This window comes from Hyla sarda, chromosome 4 (assembly GCF_029499605.1).
Source record: "Hyla sarda isolate aHylSar1 chromosome 4, aHylSar1.hap1, whole genome shotgun sequence".
Classification (NCBI taxonomy): Eukaryota; Metazoa; Chordata; class Amphibia; order Anura; family Hylidae; genus Hyla; species Hyla sarda.
This window is the reverse complement of record NC_079192.1, coordinates 220,496,350-220,518,146: the sequence shown is the minus strand read 5'-3', so window position 1 is coordinate 220,518,146 and position 21,797 is coordinate 220,496,350. Positions and strand designations below refer to the sequence as shown.

Sequence of the window (21,797 nt, the reverse complement as noted above, 5' to 3'; positions counted from 1 at the left end):
CCCTGCGTCGTTGCTATGCACTGCACGGCGCACTGACGTCATGCGCCGCGCCGTGCAGCGCATAGCAACGACGCCGGGGACGCATGCCGGAGGCCTGAAGCAGCGCGGACCCGACCCCGGCAACAGGTAATTATGCAACCGGGGATGGGGGGAGGCAACGGGGCAGCGGCGCCGGCAATGGGTGCCGCTGCCCCTTCTCTCCCCCTGGCTGTCGGCGCCGCTGCCCCATTGCCGGCGCCGCTTTTCTCCCCCTGGCTATCGGCGCCGGCAATGGGGCGCTGGCACGGATAGTCAGGGGGAGAGAACGGGCAGCGGCGCCGATAGCCAGGGGGAGAGAAGGGCCGGCAGCAGGGCTCTAGACCCCAGCCCGCTTTAAATCATTGAACTGCAGCAGCTTATCGGCGTATAACACGCACATAGACTTTAGGCTAAAAATTTTAGCCTAAAAAGTGCGTGTTATACGCCGATAAATACGGTACTTTTTTTGCCACATTGTATATGTAATTTCGCTCGTTTTGCTTAGGGGTGCCTTTACTTTGAATGGGTTGTCCAAGATTAACAAAAAATGTTACTTGTGCCCATGGCTTTGTCTGGTGTTGTAGCTCAGACACATTAAATTGTGGAGAACCCCATTAATAGACTGAACACAATGTAATGTTTTAAGGTATACATGATAGGTAATAAATGTGTAATGTTTGGGAGGCTGACTGTAGGGAGTCCTGTGTGGATGGAGAAATTGTGCTCTTTAGCAGCCACTATTTCCTTTCTTTGCTGTGGGACTCACAACAAAGGTGATTGTGATCCCAGACCCATAGAAGTGAATTGAGCAATGGCCATGAAAGCACATGAATGCATGTACAAGGTTGCACTTAGGGACCGTCATTTTCTTGGATAGGATAGATGATAAAAGCTAGGGAAACCATAATTACTTTTACCTTCATTTGAACTAGATGGTTCCAGTGATGTCTTCTTTTGGCTTTTGAGAACTTTTGATTATGGTCTGATAGCGTTCCTACTGAAAAAAGATGACTGAAGCAGAAATGCCTCAACCCCCTCTAGTGATCAGTGGGTCTATTAGAAGATTTTTAGCACACATTTACTATTGTGTCTGGGCAGTGTGTATGATCTCACAAGCTGGTTGGCGGCAAGCTTTTAAGTAGCTACTGCACTTCCACCACAAAAGGTGCGCATAAACTCCCGTTTGCATTATGTACATGAGATGTACAAAGAACAATTTTCTATAGATTCTTGTTCTTTACATAGTTTTTGTATACGCCTTCCAAATATTACACACTGCTTTGCACATCTTCTGAAGAAGCACAGATGATCTTACATCTTGATATGTTTCTATATTCTAACCTTTTGTATTTCAGATTGCTACACTGATTTTTTACGTGACGACTTTGATGTCAAAATCTATACCTCCCAGTCCATTCACCAGGCTGTGATTGCAGAACAACTGGCAAAGCTGGCACAAGGCATCAGTCAGTTAGATAAAGAGTTGCATTTACAGGTGGGTATGTTTTGTAGTACATGAATGCTACTTTGAATATATTTTTATTTTACATAATAATACTGCAATGCACAATTCTGAATAGTTAGCACAAGACAGTCCCACCAGATGTTCCTGACTTACTTTTCAGCCCTACGGCTTTTCCAATAAGGCATTTTTCAGTCCATTTTACAATCGGCACAGTCTCTTTCTAACTAGCAGGATAGTTCTGCATTACAGTAATTGCTTGCAGTGACATGCTAACTAGCTAAACCTCGCTGTTAACATAACAGCCATGGCAGGGCCAAATTATTTTGTGGGCCATATATGGCCTTTGGGCTGGATTCTAGTTGGCTAGAGAAAAACCTCTCTCAGTGATGTGTAGATTGAATATGCAGAGGAGGCCATGATGTTTCAAATGAAATCATTACAATAGTTAATATACCGGTAGCTCGTTCACTGCCAAATTCAATATGCATTGTCCAGTTAAATATATTTTACAGTAAGTATTATTTTCAGTAATATTTTTATTTTAATATTAACAATAAGTAATATTTTTTTCATTTTGGACATATTTTATCAGTATCGTTTGTGAGACTGTTCAGTCAGCATCTCAAGCAGCCAGTCAGAAGCCTGCGAGTGTACTGATAGCAGACAGTGCTGTCTACAGATTGGCCCTCATTTACTATTGTAAACCCGACCTGTTTTGTCAGGTTGTGCGCCAGAATTTCTGTTTGCGCCAGAATTTGCGCCCAAAAAATCAAAAACCCAAACCAACTCTCCATTTTACTGAGAGAACCCGAAAAAGGGGCGTGGCATCCAGGAAAAAGGCAAATGGTCACCAAAAAGGGGACCAACATATTTTCTAAGGTTTCCACAGGAAATGTGGTGGATTTGAGCTCTGGAAAACCCCACAGCTCAGAGCGTGTGTTATAAGAAAAAAATCAAAACATAGGGAAATGGTAGTAAATACCATAGAAAAATATCTGTTGGGGAAAAAACCCACAAAAAAAATTACACTCCACTCTTAGTAAATCAGGGCCAATGTCTCTGATTTAGTTTAAACCCTCTTATTGTGCTCATAGGGTGTCTTGTTGGTTGTGGTTGATGTATAGTTTTTTGTTTCTTTTTAAGGAGATCCATTTTGCATACAAGAGATTTACGTGAAATGAATAACATTTAATAGTTTCTCATTTGGTTGATGGTTGTGGTTGATGTATAGTTTTTTGTTTCTTTTTAAGGAGATCCATTTTGCATACAACAGATTTAGGTGAAATGATTAACATTTAATAGTTTCTCATTTGGTGGGTTCTTCAGTAGCTTATTAGTATACAAGTATTTGCTGAGTAAAGGTAATGTCCACAAGAGTTAATATTAATGTTCTTCTTTCTAGGTGGTTGCAAGACATGAAGACCTTTTGGCACAAGCAACAGGAATGGAGTCTTTGGAAGGTAACTTCTTGATCATTGGCTGTGACATGCTAGATTCTGTTTATTTTTTATGATCTGATTAACACTTACAGTGAAGCTTTTCATATGGTGCTGTAAAAATCTGTAATGTAAAGCAGTCTAACTTAGAGATACCTGCTTCGGTAAACATTTGCATACAAGAATGGGTCAAACTTCTTAATCACTGTCATGCCTAAAGCACCTAGCCATATATTAATATAGACCAACAAGGCCTCCCAAGGACTGCTGTATAGGCTCTGTCGTCATGGTTACATAATTCATAGTAACTTCCTTTTTGACAACTGAATATTAAGAGAGTTCACATCATACTCTTTGAATGACTTTGAAGCACCAGTTCAATTAAATCTCTTTGTCAAGGTGTATGTATTTTCTTTTTCAGTACTTTTACGATCACATTTTAATGGACATAAAAATTCTGGTTGTCTACTGTGGCTGTAAAATTAGTTGTTTTGTTTTATTTTATTTATTTATTTTTTCCATTTTGTGTTTATGGTGCGTACACATAAATAGCATCTTGGCATATTCCAAGAATCCTAGAAACTAAGTAACTGTCCTTCGGGCTATATTATGTTGTAAGGTTATGCTAGGGAGCCCAATGCCTGACCTTGTTGTAAATGTTAAATTGTGTAGTCACGTCTTATCTTTCATCTATGTTTATACTGATTCCTATGTTGCTGAATATACATAGACATTGATACTTTATGGCATTGGTCTGTTAATCAATAATTGTTACTTCAAGGTTGTTGTATGACATTTACATAACTTCACATGTCTAAGGGTTTATAACTGCCATTCATCTTCTGACTGGCCTAGTGACTACTGTTGCATGAAAAGGAATATATTTCCTGCTTGTATAGAATTTGCAAGTAGAGTTCAACAGTATATGTTAAATTCATAGTTTTTTACCTATACATCTAGAAATATAGTATTGGTAGCTTTTAACTTGCATTTTTCAGCAGCATAATGCTCCCCAAACACACATCAAGGGTTTTCCAGAAATGTATCTGCCAGATCACCATACTTCCTTGACCTACAGATGTGCCACAGTATGCAATATGAAAACTCTATGCCCAACCATATTCCATCTTGTATCCAGGCTAGAAGTGGCCCAACAGGATACTAGGGCCTCCTTTTGACTGTTCAGTTTTCCCAATAAACTTATCCTTATATATATAATGTCTCCATTTTCACGTTTGTGTCAATAAAGACCTAACATTTTGCACCTTATGGTAGTGCGGTTGCCTTTCCTTTACTCTATACATACATAATATTGTAATCACTTACATGTCATATCATCATTACATTCACACACACAAAGTTTGATTTGATTCCAACAACTGCTTCCTGGTGTGTTATTTATTATGTCAATGTGAGTATTTCTACAATTAGTGATATTTTTTTAAAGGGTACCTCCAATGATGGCCCAGCAGATCTATTTAAAATTCCCTGCAACTTCTGAGCCCAAGACTAAAGCGATCAAGAGACTTATTTGCCGGAAATCCCATGCAGGCTTAGAAGTTGCCAAGAATTTTAAACAATTCCATCTGCTGGGACCATCATCGAAGGTACGCTTTATATTAAAAACAACCTATCTTGTATTACAAATTCACATATAATATGGTTTTATTAGAATTCTCCTATAACATCTTCAGTAGAGTGCAGTAGGATTGGGGAATGCTTGTGCAACAGTGAAAATGGGTACACAATGACAAAATGCATAGTCATGCAGTCCTTTTGCTTTTTGGTGGTCTTAAATGTCAAGAAAATAGTTAAAGGGTTACTCCGGGATTAGAAAACTTATCCTCTATCCTAAGGATTGAGGATAAGTTTCAGATCGCGGGGGGTCCAACCGCTGGGGCCCCCCGCGATCTCCCGTACGGTGCCCCAGCAGTAAGCGGCCAGGGGGCCTGTCCGACCTACGCATGACACGGCAGCCGACACACACCCTCAATACATCTCTATGGGAGAGCCGGATCGCTGCAGTTTCAGCCTCTGCCATGGAAATGTATTGAGGGGGCGTGTCGGCCACCGTGTCATGCTGTGGTCGAAACATGATATTTCGGCAAAGAGCCGAGGGCCCCGTACGGGAGATCATGGGGGGCCCCAGCAGTCGGACCCTCTGCGATCTGAAAAGTATCCCCTATCTATAGGATAGGGGATAAGTTTTATATCCTGGAGTACTCAATGTAACTTCAATGTAATCAATGGCCCTCATTTACTAAGAAAATCGGGTTGTAAGTCTATGTTGCTTTCTTACCCGACTTCTTTTTTCCCCTGGTATTTATTATTATGTCGCATCCTGTTTGTCGCACGTGGGTTTTGTAGGTTTTGGTTTCCAACTCCTCTGAGCTGTCGGGAAAAAATCCACAACAATTCAACAAATTCGGGTTAAAAACCTTAATAAATACGTGGGAAAGCTCAGAAATGTCGGGTTACGCCCCTTTTTCGGGTTTGGGAGAATCCACATCGGGTCCGTCGGGAAAAAATGTCGCATAGTGTCGCAGACTGGCGCACGATGTCTGCGACATGGCGCAGACAAAGATGCGCCAAAAAAACCCGACAAAAGAGGTCGGGTTTAGAATAGTAAATGAGGGCCAGTGTGTTTGTTGTTTTGCATCATTAGGTTAAGCTAGATGAGATTTTCACCTGATTTGGAGCAGTGGAATGTTTTTTTATGCTAAATCAAGTTTTATCACAAAATAAACAATAATGCAAAACAAAGTGTACAAGAAACGGTTGTGGGGTGGGATGAGCAAGTAGGTATAGTCTAAGAAGGGTGTATAAGAAGGTTGCTTAGCTACAAAAGCAAAATGTAAACACACAGGTTGGAGAGGAGCACAACCCAAATATGGGCATGAAAACAAATGCGGACGAGTATAAGGACGAAACATGGAAACCCGAATAATAATTGCAACATTCCTCCTCACTAAATTTGTGCCAAAATCAAAACACAGACAACACAAGCAGGGCTGGACAATGAACATTACAAAGACTACTACTAATGGTGGGGGAGCAGAGGGGAAAGGAGAAGAGAGAATAGCAGAAGAGAAAATAGAAAGGAAAGAAAGAAACAAGAAGGTAGAGAATGGGAAAAAAATAAATAAATTGGCCAAAGCAGAGTGAGAGAGAGTGCCACCGGAATCCTCACAGAGAAGAAAGCCAGAGCGAAAGAGAAGGTGACTCTCGAAATCCCAGACAGACCAAGTCTTCCAAAACAAATCTGTGTTACCCCGATCAGTGGAGACCATCCTGCGGACTGATTAAGAGCCTGCACAAACTCTAGCTCAGTGGGAACTCGGGAAGCCTTCCAATAATGTGGTACTCATTGTCAGGTAGCGCCTAAAATGTGATGTAGAAGACACCGTTTGACACCAGAGAGAACTAGCAGAGATAAGAGTGCAATCTGTGAGGTCTGAATAATGGCACAGGTGCAAACCTGATTTTATAGATCAAACACTGCTGTCCAGAAAGGGCAAAGCAGCTGACAATTCCACCTAAAATGTAAATAGGAGCCCACCGCAAAGTTGTCCCTTCAATACCTATCTGGGACAGATGGGAAAATAAATATGTACCTGATTGGGGATTCTATACCACCTCAAGACCATCTTATTCTTACATTGAGACGTTCTGCAGTACAAAGAAGCCTTATGAGTTAAGAGGAACCTCTTATTTAGGTCCGCCACTAAGAAAGTCAAGTTCTGGTCACTTTACTTTTTCAGGATAAAGGGAGGCCTGGTTTCTGAAGACCTCAAATTCAGCAGCAATCTGTAAACAAAAGAAATGGTTTTGCATGGAGAGGAGGAGATAACAAAGAAGTTCAAAAGGTGTAAGGGACCTTTCAGTGACTCCTTGGGTTAGAGGAAGTCGTAAAAATTAGACAATTGGGAATACAAAAGCCAAGCACTGTAAGAAGAGGCATCTAAAGATAAAAGAGCATAACACAAAAAGGGAATAAGCTGGAAAAGCCGGCACTGCCTTGACCCTACAAGTCCAATACTGAAATGCACATGTGAGAGGTGTGACAGTGTCAATGATCCAGGTAGCGCTACATGCTGTAGAAACTACTAAATATGCAACACAAAAAGAGAGAGAAAACGGAGCACTCACCAATGCAGTTGTCAGACAGGCGTAGGAAGCTAATCCGTGGACCGGGTCGGTCCCGAGCAGGGAGGCGGCAGATGGATCCAGGGGAGTTCAGACGTCAGGCCACGGACCGTATCACGCCCCTAGGGGCTTCGTCAGGCCTCTTAGCCTAAGCTATCTAAATTCAGCATGTGAAATTCATTAAGAAATGGCACATTTCATTTCTGAAACAAAAAAAAATTTAAGATTTGTAGAATAGTGTTATCGACCAGATCCAAAAATGTAGTACAATAAGAGCTGAGATAATAAAAACGGAAGTCTGGCAGAGAGACTTGCTCGCCTCCCTATATCTGGAAAGAAAATAAAAACCTCGGAATCTCTGGACCCAGATATATTTCTGTACAAGAGACCAAAGTCTAGAGAAAAAAAGAGGCAGAAACTGGAAAAGTCTGGAAATGATACAAGAGGCGGGATACATCCAAATAGGACAGAGAAAGAGATCACCATGAGCAATGATCCCTATCTACCTGGGATAAAAGTGGAGCTAAATTAAAGGGGTACTCCTGTGGGAAACTTTATTTTATTTTATTTTATTTTTTTTAAATCAACTGGTGCCAGAAAGTTATACAGATTTGTAAATTACTTCTATTAAAAAATCTTAATCCTTCCAGTACTTTTTAGGGGCTGTATACTACAGAGGAAATGCTTTTCTTTTTGGATTTCTCTGATGTCACGACAACAGTGCTCTCTGCTGACCTCTGCTGTCCATTTTAGGAACTGTCCAGAGCAGCATATATTTGCTATGGGGATTTTCTCCTGCTCTGGACAGTTCCAAAAATGGACAGCAGAGGTCAGCAGAGATCACTGTGGTTGTGACAGAAGAGAAATAAAAAAAGAGAAGCATTTCCTCTGTAGTATATAGCCCCTAAAAAGTACTGCAACGATTAAGATTTTTTTTAATAGAAGTCATTTACAAATCTGTTTAACTTTCTGGCACCAGTTGATTTAAAAAAATAAATAAAATAAAAAAGGCATTGCGAGCAGGTATTAGTGAAGAGGTCTGGAGAGAGAAGAGAAGAAAACCTTCATGAGCTCAGACTTCTGTGTATTGACTTTAACCCTTTAAGGATTGAGCCTATTTTAGGAGGGGGCGTGACAGCTGTCACGCTCCCTCCCATAGGCTTGCATTGAGGGGCGGAGTATGACATCACCGTCGGTAATCAGACCCGGAGCGAACATGCTCCGGGAACTGATTTTAACTGGGGGGCTGTGTGCAAGATCACAGGGGTCCCCAGCGGCGGGACCACCGCGATCAGGCATCTTATCCCCTATCCTTTGGATAGGGGATAAGATATCTAAGCGCCGGAGTACTAGAGCTGGGCGGCCAGTGATAGGCTGACGGCTGTCCGACGTTCCAGTCCCCAGCGTGAGGCCGACGTAGGTAAGTTAAAGTTTATTTTCTTTATCTTTTGCAGCCCGGGCATAGGGATACAGCGTACAGCAGTGGTCTCAAACCTGCGGACCCCCATGTGAGACCATATGCTGGTGCGGTTGTCCTGGGTTCCTCCTAATGCAAGACAATGCTTGAACGGCAAACGGAGGTCCCCTCACCTGTCTCCTCCGCCTTCCACGGTCTTCTGCTCTGGTCTGAGATCGAGCAGACCAGAGCAGAAGATGACCAATAACACTGATCAGTGCTATACTGTTATCACTGCTATACTAATACTGTTCAGTGCTATGCATAGCGCTGAACAGTATTAGCAATCAAATGATTGCTATAAATAGTCCGCTATGGGGATTATTAAAGTGTAAAAATGAAAGTAAAAAAAAATTTGAAAAATCCCCTCCACCAATAAAAATTGCTGCTTTTTTGTCACATTTTATGAAAAAAACATTTATAAAGAAATTTAATAAGTTTTATATACCCAAATGTGGTATCAATAAAAATTACTGATCATGGCACAAAAAAATAGCCCTCATACCGCTGCTTATATGGAAAAATGAAAAAGTTTTATAGGTTGTCAAAATAGAAGGATTTTAAACATAATAATTTGGTTAAAAAGTTTGTGATTTTTTTTTTTTTTTTTTTAAGCATAACTATAATAGAAAAGTATGTAATCATGGTTATCATTTTAATCGTATTGACCCACAAATTAAAAACACATGTAATTTTTGCCGTAAATTGTACGGCGTGAAAACTAAACCTTCCAAAATTTGCAAAATTGCGGTTTTCTTTTTAATTTCACTACACAAATATAGTATTTTTCTGGTTGCGCCATACATTTTATGGTGATGTCATTACGTAGGACAACTGGTCAAGCAAAAAACAAGCTGTCATACTGGTCTGTGGATGAAAATATAAAAGAGTTACGATTTTTAGAAGATGAGGAAAAAAAAGAAAATGCAAAAATAAAATTGCCCAGGTACTTAAGGTCAAAATGGGCTTGGTCCTTTAAAGGGGTTATCCACCATAAGGGGATTTTAGTGCATACTTGGCAGACAGTAATGGACATGCTTAGGAAAGATCTGCGCTTGTCTTGGGGCTAAATGGCTATGTTGTGAGATTACCATAACACTGTGGATAGCTTTATGTGAACTGGTATTTCCTGTTTGTTTTCTTTTTTTTTTTTACTACAAATCCCGCAATTACATCTTCCTCCCTCCCACACATCAGCCACCCCACCCATTGAAACATAAATGAGCTGCATCCATCAAAAGACCTGTGGTTTTCTATCAGGATCCCTACAGCTGTTGTATTAGTTGCAGATTGATCTCTCTCCCACCAAGCGATCGCTCCACCCATTGAAGCAGACAGGCTCCCTGTCATCTGCTGACTAGTGAGTCAGGTCTCGGCTGCATTGCAAGCTGGGAAAAATCTGAGACAACAGTCATTTTGTATGCTGATAAAAATAAATATTGGAGTGAAAATTGTGAAGAATTGTGAGAAAACCGTCACACTCAGGTACAGACACTATATAATGAACTACGCTAACTTTACAGCCCCTGTAGCATAGTCAAATAAAAAAATTCCTGGAATACCCCTTTAACCCCTTAACGACGCAGGACGTATATTTACGCCCTGCGCCGGCTCCCGCGATATGAAGCGGGATCGTGCCGCGATCCCGCATCATATCGCGTCGGTCCCTGCGCTAATCAACGGCCGGGACCCGTGGCTAATACCACACATCGCCGATCGCGGCGATGTGCGGTATTAACCCTTTAGAAGCGGCGGTCAAGGCTTTGACCGCCGCTTCTAAAGTGAAACTGAAAGTATCCCGGCTGCTCAGTCGGGCTGTTCTGGACCGCCGCGGTGAAATCGCGGCGTCCCGAACAGCTGATCGGACAGCGGGAGGGCTCTTACCTGCCTCCTCGGTGTCCGATCGACGAATGACTGCTCCGTGCCTGAGATCCAGGCAGGAGCAGTCAAGCGCCGATAATGCTGATCACAGGCGTGTTAATACACGCCTGTGATCAGGATGAGAGATCAGTGTGTGCAGTGTTATAGGTCCCTATGGGACCTATAACACTGCAAAAAAAAAGTAAAAAAAAAGTGTTAATAAAGGTCATTTAACCCCTTCCCTAATAAAAGTTTGAATCACCCCCCTTTTCCCATAAAAAAAAATAAAACAGTGTAAAAAAAAATAAAAATAAACATATGTGGTATCGCCGCGTGCGTAAATGTCCGAACTATAAAAATATATAATTAATTAAGCCGTACGATCAATGGCGTACGCGCAAAAAAATTCAAAAGTCCAAAAAAGCGTATTTTGGTAACTTTTTATAACATTAAAAAATGAATAAAAAGTGATCAAAAAGTCAGATCAAAACAAAAATCATACCAATAAAAACTTCAGATCATGGCGCAAAAAATGAGCGCTCATACCGCCCCGTATGTGGAAAAATAAAAAAGTTATAGGGGTCAGAAGATGACATTTTTAAACGTATACATTTTCCTGCATGTAGTTATGATTTTTTCCAGAAGTGTGACAAAATCAAACCTATATAAGTAGGGTATCATTTTAACGGTATGGTCCTACAGAATAATGATAAGGTGTAATTTTGACCGAAATATGCACTGCGTAGAAACGGAAGCCGCCAAAAGTTACAAAATGGCGTTTTTTTTCGATTTTGTCGCACAATGATTTTTTTTTTCCGTTTCGCCGTGCATTTTTGGGTAAAATGACTAATGTCACTGCAAAGTAGAATTGGCGACGCAAAAAATAAGCCATAATATGGATTTTTAGGTGGAAAATTGAAAGGGTTATAATTTTTAAAAGGTAAGGAGGAAAAAACGAAAGTGCAAAAACGGAAAAACCCTGAGTCCTTAAGGGGTTAAGGGGTTAAACAAAGTTTGCTGAAACAACAAATTGAATTACAGATATGTAATACTGAACACAGCGTTCGGAGTAATGAACTTCCGGACGCTGTGAGCGGAGCTCTGAAAGTCAGGGCAGCGCACAACCCCTTTAAAACTTCTCATTAGACTCCTTATGCAACTCTACCATGTCAAGATAACGCCTCCAAGAGCTATTCATTTGGACCGTAATCTGGCCTGTCCATCAAGATTTGGGTGTAAATCGGCCCTTTTTTCCCATCACAACAGCAAACACCTCGGTGTGTGACAGATTGAGCATGCATGGTGGTTGAATAGAGCTTTGTAAACATGCCATCTTTTATTGGAGTTAGCATACAGCATATTAGTTATTTGCGCTTTCATTTAGCAGTGTAGGAGCTGTAAATAATTTCTTCCAGCCATATGTGTGCAGTTTTCTGTGTTTGTGTTAGAGGATGCTAGACAGCATATAATAGTCTGTCATTTTTGCTCACCAGCAGGTGGTGTTGTAACACAGGCTATACAGTTTTGTCTAATTATTTCTATTTACAGCAGATTTCTATATATTTTTTTTAACTTAAGTAAATTTTAAATTGCTCGGGTATGTACCTTAGAAATGAAATGAAGATGTAACAAATTAAAAATACAATTATTCAGAAGATGCAGTTATTATAAAAAATAAAAATAAAAAAAAAAGTTGGAATCACATATGGCCCTTTTTGTGCAGTTTCAGCCTTAGGCTGCATTCACATCGGGGCTATAGGCTTTGAAGCCTCTGTTGCAGATTTAAAAAAAAAATGCTGTATAAATGACCTTTAAATGATATGTGGTAAAATGATGGATGCATAGTTGGAAACTGGATGCATTACATTATAGCTTAAAGAGTTACTCCAGTGGAAAACACATTTTTTAAAATATACTGCAGATTTGTAGATTACTTTTATTTAAAAATCTTAATCCTTCCAGTACTTATCAGCTGCTGTATGCTCTAAAGGGAGTTGTGTAGTTCTTTTCTGTCTGACCACAGTGCTCTCTGCTGACACCTCTGTCTGTGTCAGGAACTGTCCATAGTAGGAGCAAATCCACATAGCAAACCTCTCCTGCTCTGGACAGTTCCTGACATGGACAGAGGTGTCAGCAGAGAGCAATGTGGTCAGACAGAAAAGAACTACACAAATTCCTCTGTAGTATACAGCAGCTGATAAGTATTGGAATGAATAAGATTTTTTAATAGAAGAAATGTACAAATCTGTTTAACTTTCTGCCACCAGTTGATTAGAAAAAAATAGTTTTCCACTGGAGTACTCCTTTAAAGAGCGCTGTTGGTGTCCATTATGTGATTGATACCACACTGCCTCTGGAACAGAAAAACTGAAATGCCAATGTGGATGTGAACATAGCATTATTCATATCCACTCCTGTACTTGGCTTAAAAAAGCAGCAACACAAACTTGCCTAAGTTTATTTTGCTGCTAAATTTATAAATCTAAGAGAGCTAAATCCATAACTACAAAAACTACAAAAAGTGTGCTTGTGTACAAAATGTCAAGAAATAAATGGTCTTGTCTTAAAGGAGTAGTCCAATATTGTAAAACTTATCCCCTATTCTAAGGATAGGGGATAAGTTTGAGCGCTGGGGGTCCGACCGCTGGGACCCCCTCCCCCCGCGATCTCCCGTACAGGGCCCCGGCTCTCTGGCCAGAGAGCGCGTGTCGACCACGTACGAAGCGGCAGCTGACACGCCCTCTCAATGCAGCGCTATGGCAGAGCCGGAGATTGCCGAAGGCAGCACTCCTGCTCTCCCATAGAGTTGTATTGAGGGGACGTGTCGGCCGCCGCTTCATGCAGTGGTCAACACTCCCCCTTACCGCGGACTGCTGGGGTCACGTATGGAAGATCGCGGGGGGTCTCAGCATTTGGATCCCCTTGATCTGAAACTTATCCCCTTTCTTAGGATAGGGGTTAAGTTTTTTAATACTGAACTACTACTTTAACCCCTTAAGGACCAAGCCCATTTTGGCCTTAAGGACCAGACCAATTTTATTTTTGCATTTTCGTTTTTTCCTCCTCGCCTTCTAAAAATCATAACTCTCTTATATTTCCATCCACAGACCCATATGAGGGCTTGTTTTTTGCATCACCAATTGTACTTTGTAATGACTTCACTTATTTTACCATAAAATGTAAGGCGCAACCAAACAAATATTATTTATGTGGGAAAATTGAAAAGAAAACCGCAATTTAGCAAATTTTGGAGGGTTTTGTTTTCACGCTGCACACTTTCCAGTAAAAATGACATGTTTTCTTTTATTCTGTGGGTCAATACGATTAAAATGATACCCATGTTATATGCTTTTCTATAATTGTACCGCTTAAAAAAAATCTCAAACCATTTTAACAAAATTAGTATGTTTGAAATTGCCCTATTTTGACCACCTATAACTTTCTCATTTTTCCGTATGTCATTTTTGCGCCATGATCTGTACTTTTTATCAGTACCACTTTTGCTTAGGTTTTACTTTTTAGTCATTTTTTATTCATTTTTTAAAATAAAATGTGACAAAAAAGCAGCAATTTTGGACTTTTATTTTTATTTTACGTTTACGCCGTTCACCGTACGGGATAATTAACAATATATTTTAATAGTTCAGACTTTTACGCACGTGGCGATACCAAATATGTGTATAAATTATTTTTTTTACGCTTTTTGGGGGTAAAATGGGGAAAACGGACGTTTTACTTTTTATTTTTTTATTTTTATTTTTTTTTACACTTTTTATGTCCCCATAGGGTACTATTGATTGCAATCAGTTGATTGCTAATACTGGGCTAACACTGCTCAGTATTATCGGTGATCTTCTGCTCGATCTCAGACCAGAGCAGAAGACCCCGGGAGACGGCCGGAGCCAGGTGAGGGGACCTCCGGCCGCCATGCTGGATGATCGGATCCCCGCGGCAGCGCTGCGGGCGATCCGAACGTCCATTCAAACTACCGCAGATGCCGTGATCTGTATTGATCACGGTATCGGAGGGGTTAATGGCGGACATCCGCGCAATCGCGGATGTCCGCCATTACTGGTGGGTCCCTGGCTGCTGATATCAGCCGGGACCTGCCGGGCAAGACGCGAGCACCGCTCGCGCGTAAATGTACGTCATGGTGCGTTAAGTACCACGTCACCATGACGTACATTTACGTCCATTGTCGTTAAGGGGTTAAGCATGTACAGTGGTCCCTTAATTGGTTAGTAATTGCTTTCAGGACAACCATTGTATGTTAAAACCATTGTATGTTGAGATCATAACTCAATAAAAACCTTGTAATTGGTTCTGAAGCCACCAAAATGTCATCTAAATATAGGAAAAAGAGAGGCTTAAACAAAAATAAGTAGATAACTAATACAGATAAAGCAAGTCCTTACATATAAAAGTAATAAAGAGCTGCTGGTTGCTGTAAATCACTGTCTATGTAGAGGTCAGGAGCTTCTTCAGGGTCCTGTACAGTACACACAGTGTCCTAAAAAAGTAAAACGGAGCCGCCCTTACTTGGTGTCCAAAGGAGCTTCTTACTGTGGCATAGGTAAAGAGTAGTACAGAACATGTAATATATTCCTGTACTGTAGGGGGCGCTACCAGACAGGAATTTAGTGCATATGCTTCAGTATTACAGGTGTTTTACCAGTGAATGCCCATTCTAATTGGTCAGGTCTTCCAGTCATTGACACGTTTCGCAGATCTGGACTGTCCGTAGCATTGTTGAGTCTGGTTGCAAGTTACAATGGTCCAGAAAAGACTAATGTATGTTGAAACTATGGTATGTTGAGGCCATTGTAAGTTGAAGGATCACTGTACTAGACTTATTTAAAGGGGTACTCTGGTGGAAAAAAATTTTTTTAAATCAACTGGTGCCAAAAAGTTAAATAGATGAGTAAATTACTTCTATTTAAAAATCCTAATCCTTCCAGTGCTTATTAGTCACTGCATACTACAGAGAAAATTCTTTTCCTTTTGGATTTCTTTTCTTTCCTGACACCTCTGTCCATGTCAGGAACTGTCCAAAGCAGGAACAAATCCCCATAGCAAACCTCTCCTGCACTGGACAGTTCCTGACACGGATAGAGGTGTCAGCAGAGAGCACTGTGATCAGACGCATCTAGAATTATTGTGGTGTTTTATTCACCCTATTATAGTAATTATCGTTTGTGAATATAATTTACCTTAGCGGTTTTATGGGCTCAAAATAAAAGTTACATTTTAATGAGTCTATTTTTCTGTGATTGAGCCCTGTGGTCAGACAGAAAAGAACATACAGCAGCTGATAAGTACTAGAAGGATTAAGATTTTATATAGAAGTAATTTAAAAAAAAACTTTTTTTTTCCCCTAAGGCTGTGTGTACATAAAACACAACTAAAACACTTTGTACGTGGTATATGTCAGCATACCAACAAAACAGTATGCCAACATATACAGTGGCATAACCTTGCCAACCTCGTTGACATCAATAGACCGAATACAAACTAATTTTATCTACGTTTTTAAAGGGGTATTCTGGGCAAAAACATCTTATCCCCTATCGAAAAGATTTCTGATCGCGGGGGGCCTGCCGCTGGGATTCATTTCTATGGGAGGGGGCGTAACGGCCGCAATGCCCCCACCCATAGACAGGAATGGAGGGGGCGTGGTGTGACGTCACGTCCCCGTCTCGGAAGACCGGCGGTTTCCAAAACTTCAGACGCAGCTACGCATAGAATGCGGGCTGCTCCCAGCGGCTGGCCCCCCGCGATCAGACATCTTATCCCCTATGCTTTCGATAGGGGATAAGATGTTTTTGCCCGGAATACCCCTTTAATCCATTTCTAAGCATAGGCAGTTTTTTTGTTTTTTCTAGGACTCGAAGCACAGCTGCCTGCGCTTTTGAGTCCCACATAAAACGGAATACTGTTTTAGAAATGAACAGAACATAGTCACTTTTAGACAAAGTTCTGCCAGTTTTTCAATTTATAACCCAAATGTAATGTCATTTTAGATGGCAACCTCCTATTAGTAGTATAAAACTCTAGATTTGTTAGTTTGTACTACATAATATCAATGCTGTATTAAACTAGCCATGGATATTTTTTGCTTATTTACGCATACTGCCCCTGGGTGCATTGCACAGTAAAATTACTTTACAAAATGACTTTACTGTACATAGAGGTCGATAAATGTATTTACTGTATACATGCACACTAATATAATACAAAATAATAAAAATCATAATAAAACACAATAAATGAACCCTTTTGAAAACAAGTTTTTGTAGTGCTTCTTAAAGTGGTCTACTAAAAAAATAGTATTACGTTTTAGTGTTACATTTTTGTTGCTAATTTAATTTGATATTTTTTGGAAATCTGTTTTAGGTGTTCTTCAGATGATGCAGACTCGTATTGGAGCGCTACAGAGTGCAATTGATAGGTATGTGTCAATGTCTTTTGTTAATGATAAACTGTGTTCCAAAGATGATATGGTTTTAAACATCTGTGTCTGCTCTTTACAGAATCAGAACAAAGATTGTTGATCCATATAACAAAATTGTATCACGCACTTCACAGTTGGCACGTCTTCAAGTAAGTACATTGCTCTCTGTGAAAAGTGGAGCTTTAAGTGTGTCATACGCATTAGAAAAGAAGTGCATGACACATAGATGTTCAGTCATATTTTATGTTCTTCATATGCCAGTCTCCAGATATTAGATAATAAGGCAAAAACTTAAGGCATAAGACATTTCACCCTATATCATTTTTATTGCCCTTCTTTGTAAATTAAAGTGGTACTCCTGTGGAAAACCTATTTTTTTTAAATCAAATGGTGCCAAAAAATTTAACAGATTTGTGAATTACTACTATTTAAAAATCTTAATCCTTCCTGTACTTATCAGCTGCTGTATGCTCCAGAGGAAGTTGTATAGTTATTTTCTGCCTGATCATAGTGCTCTCTGCTGACACCTCTGTCCATGTCAGGAACTGTCCAGAGCAGGAACAAATCCCCATAGCAAACCTCTTCTGCTCAGGACAGTTCCTGAAATGGACAGAGGTGTCAGCACTATGGTCAGACAGAAAAGAACCGTACAACTTCCACTAGAGTATACAGCAGCTGATAAGTACTGGAAGGATTAAGATTTTTATATAGAAGTAATTTACAAATCTGTTTAACTTTCTGGCACCAGTTGATTGTTTTCCACCGAAGTACCCCTCCTCTTCCTCTGTTTTGTGAAAAGGTTATGTTTTATTCCTATCCCTATGCTTTGTTTTATTACATCGCTGTATCCTGCTGGGGTCAGAAGCAGCAATTTGACATTATATGTTGTTATTCAGTTTACAAGTAACCCAGATCCATTATCAGTGAGTTTTATTCCTCTTAAAACCTATTGGGTATCACAACCATATCGGTCCATTTCTATTTTATAGAATATATGTATGGAATTTGCTGGGTGTCGTACAGTTGTCTCCACCTAGCATGGACTGTGTCTCCTAATGCCTGTTCAGAACAATGGACAGGAGTTCACCTTTATTGGTATCCTTCAAGCTATCTGTTGTGAGGTCAGTTTTAACACTTTTGGCAACATATTCACAATCGTCTCCTGTTAAATCTATCTCGTGGGCAGAGAGATCTCACATACTGTCAGCTCACAGTGACAATTGTGCATGCAACGATGGCTGCCACTGTGAACCAGTGCTGCTCACCACTTTGGCCACAAGCACATTAGCTGACAGTACGTGAAATCTCTCTGCTCGCAACAGAGATCTCACATGGGAGGAGCGTGAATATGCATGAAAGGGGGCGTTAGCATGGAAGATGCTGGTCAGATGTAAGTGCATTCAGGGTTAGAAAAATATAAGGTGTCCATAGGGGTAAGCAAATGGTTCAGTAGAAAAGTAGTCCAGAAAAGAATGGGACAGAATCCTAAGAACTGATCGTTGATGTAACATGTGGCACTCAATATGTCATGCATAATACTATTATACCTCTAATGGACCCCTATACAGTATCAAGACATGTAAAAACTAAAAGCCCCAAATAATATCTAGTACCACACAGTCATTTGCGGAAAAAAAATGCATACGGTAATTCTTTGTGATACCACTAATTAGCTGCAAAATGTAAACAGAGCCTTACAAAAGTCAAACTTTATTTTTATTTTTTTTAAACAAAAGAAGTATGCTTAAAATTGCCCTATTCTGACCCTTCTACCTTATTTTTTTTTCTGTATATACTGTATAAGGGCTTATTCAAAAGTCAATAGCACTCTGATAATACTTTTTGCCTCAGGCAGGCTGTATTAGAGGAGCAAAGATTGGTGGCATGGAGGTAGGACAGAGACTTCTGGGCACCATTTTAAATCATCTGACGCCTCGTGATGGCAGCACTGAGAGTGGTCCAATGAGTGGTCCGAACTTACCGGCACCTATCACTTTTATCTTTAGATGCCATGATCGGCATTGATCACAGCATCTAAAGGGTTAATAGTAGACATCGGTGGTCATTGACTGTGGAAATGCATGCCCTGGTGCATTAAAAACAGGTCTGTCATGGTGTACGTACATAGAGATTCCTGTTCTTCATCCTAGCACTAGCAGTGTCTGCTCAGTCAGTGCACTGTTGGAACAGCATCTGTGGGGGATGGGCAGCTGGTAATTGCATGCTTTCTCTCACTGCCACCCTGAGCACTTCTAAATGTAATGCCACCCCTGCTTCCAATCATCTGGGGTTGGAAATACCCATTGAGGGCTCGTCACACTGGCGGATTTTATTACACGCGGGCATGTCGCTGTAGATATTCCGATTTTTGGCAGTGGAATTTCTGCAGCGAAAAATCCCCTGCAGACCCCATTAACTTCAATGTGTTAAAGGCAGAAGTGGATCCAATTGGAAGGGGAACAATTGAGGAAGGTGTTATATGTCCCCACTCCATCAGAATTTTCAGGGATTCCGCTGCTGGAAACAGGCCCTTGCTCAAACTTGCAGCGAGAGACGCACAAGTAATATTCCCATGTGAAGGTCCAGACATGCATATTTTACTGCAGACTTTACTGCCCATTAAAGGCCAGGGGTAGCAAAATTAGCTGCAGGAAACCTGCATCAAAATACAAACCTGTAAACTTATCTTTAAAGTGTACCCGTCAGATCCAACAAAAATGTTTTATGTGTCTATTTATTTTTTTATTACACTTTTTATTTAGCTCACTTGTCTGAATTCCTCTCAAAGGGAGGGGGCGTGGGCTCATTGTGCAGGTCTCTGCCCCCTCCCTCAGTATGCTGTCTGCTCACATCTCCCCTAGCATTAGCAAAACTACAACTCCCAGCTTGTCCTCACTGACAGTAGCGGGACACAAACTGACAGTGGGAGGATTTTTCCTCTAGCTGTGAGCCCTGCGTTCACAGCTGTCAATCAAGGAAGTGTGTCCATGACATAGGTGATGATGCATGGACACAGCAGGACTAGTATGTGTCCAAGTAGGCAGGGGGGGGGGCAGTTGTTTGACTGGCTTTTTCAGTATGAAATACAGAACATTTTCTATTGAAAGCAATTGCAAAACCTATTGGTTATACATGCTTTACAACATATTAAAAGTTTTTGTATCTGACAGTGCCTATTTAACCTGATTTTCTGGTTGTATGAGAAGTTTTACTTGTAAGGTCCTTTTTCGTAGGCAAAGTATGCCACAGTTTATTGGCTGGTGAGAATGTCAAGATTTTTTTCTGTGAGGTGACGATAAGGAGCAGTCCCTGTACGATACCAAGTTTCATGGTCCAGCATTCTGTATGTTCCTTTATTTACAAACAGTAAACTGGATTCATTGTCATGTCATGTTTGCATTTAGTCCTTATCACTGTTAGAAGTCTCCTCTAAAAATATTAAATATGTTTTCATTTTCAGTCAGCTTGTGACTTGCTTCGGAGAATTATACGTATCCTGTATCTGAGCAAGAGACTTCAAAGTCAGCTGCAGGGTGGGAGCAGAGAAATTACCAAAGCTGCTCAGAGTTTGAATGAGTTGGGTAAGTTCATGTTTTTTAGTTTTGCTTCTATATGAACAGGATAAAGGATTTCTGTATTTCGATTATGGTAAAGAGGTTGGCCACTTTGTATGTAATGTGTAACAAATTGTGGGTTAGGGGCATAAATGTAATTTAATAATATGTAGGAGCAGTTTTATGAAACAGCAAGTCAGTCTCCTATTCTATAATAGTTTTCCTATATGCAAAGTATTACATGGTGTGCTTTACCAGGTTTATTCACTATGAATGAAGAAATTAAAAAAAAAAAATTTCTAAATCGATTCATTCGTAAGGGATTGTTTTTATTTATTTATTTTCATTTTAATGTGCTTTGTACAAAATACCTGTGTTTAAAATGGGGCTCAAAGAGATGGTCTTTTGGACAGGTTCCACTGTGTATTTGTAGATTTATGGATTTTTTTAATCGGGATGTTTGTGTGTGAGAATTTAATAATATTGGTTATTTATTATTCAACATTTTTGGTAAATTCACCTGGCAATCTCAGAAATTGAGTTAAATATCACGGGTTTCTTGAGGGTTTGTCTTGATTCCTTGTTCCTTTATTGGTTCTTTATAAATAAAATGAAAATGCAGTTGTTGTTTTAGAGCTGTAAGGCTGCATTCACACCTCGTTTTTTGCAAATGGGTGCCGAATCCGGCTGGGGGAGGGAAAACCGGGCGCTCCCGTACCCCAGCTGGATCAGCCCGTGACTCCATTTACTTTAATGAGCTGACCTGCGTCAAACTGTTACCCCGGTCGGCTCAGTTTTGACCCGTATGCGGTTTTGGACCGGACCTAAAACCGTAGTATACTAAGGTTTTAGGTCCGGTCAGGAAACCGCATACGGCTCAAAACTGAGCCGACCGGAGTCACCGTTTGACTCTGGTCGGCTCATTAAAGTAAATGGAGTCACGGGCTGATCCGGCTGGGGTACGGGAGGGCCCGATTTTCCCCTACCCCAGCCAGATCCAGCACCCATATGTAAAAAACGAGGTGTGAATGCAGCCTTACTCAGTCTTTGCTAATCTGTACTTCTGTTATTGATAGAAACATTGCATAAGTGATGGATTGCCATGGTAATACTAAACCAAAATATGTTCATAGAGGCAATGCATAATGAAATCAGATCTTCAGAGATCCTACACAGTGATATTCAGCTAGAACCATAGAAAATGTTCTTGGCGGTCTTTACTATATATATATATATATATATATATATATATATATATATATATATATATATACACTACTATTCTCCATATACTTAAAACTGTTTTCTTTTATCAGTGGAAACATTTTCAGTTATAAGATATACGTTAAATTTAATATCTGTGAAAATCTGCAACATAAATTCACATGCTACGGATTAAAAAAAAATGTAT

At 40.3% G+C, this 21,797-nt stretch overlaps 1 protein-coding gene across 3 annotated transcripts in view; it reads left to right on the top strand.

The window, feature by feature from the left end:
• Positions 1 to 21,797, top strand: part of COG5 (component of oligomeric golgi complex 5) — a 405,205-nt gene that overhangs the window by 4,674 nt on the left and 378,734 nt on the right. For all 3 annotated transcript variants that reach the window (XM_056573589.1, XM_056573590.1, XM_056573588.1), the window contains exons 2-6: positions 1,374 to 1,513; positions 2,886 to 2,943; positions 16,775 to 16,829; positions 16,912 to 16,981; positions 20,293 to 20,413. In XM_056573589.1, the coding sequence (XP_056429564.1) occupies positions 1,374 to 1,513; positions 2,886 to 2,943; positions 16,775 to 16,829; positions 16,912 to 16,981; positions 20,293 to 20,413 (444 nt within the window). The remainder of the gene's footprint in view (positions 1 to 1,373; positions 1,514 to 2,885; positions 2,944 to 16,774; positions 16,830 to 16,911; positions 16,982 to 20,292; positions 20,414 to 21,797) is intronic.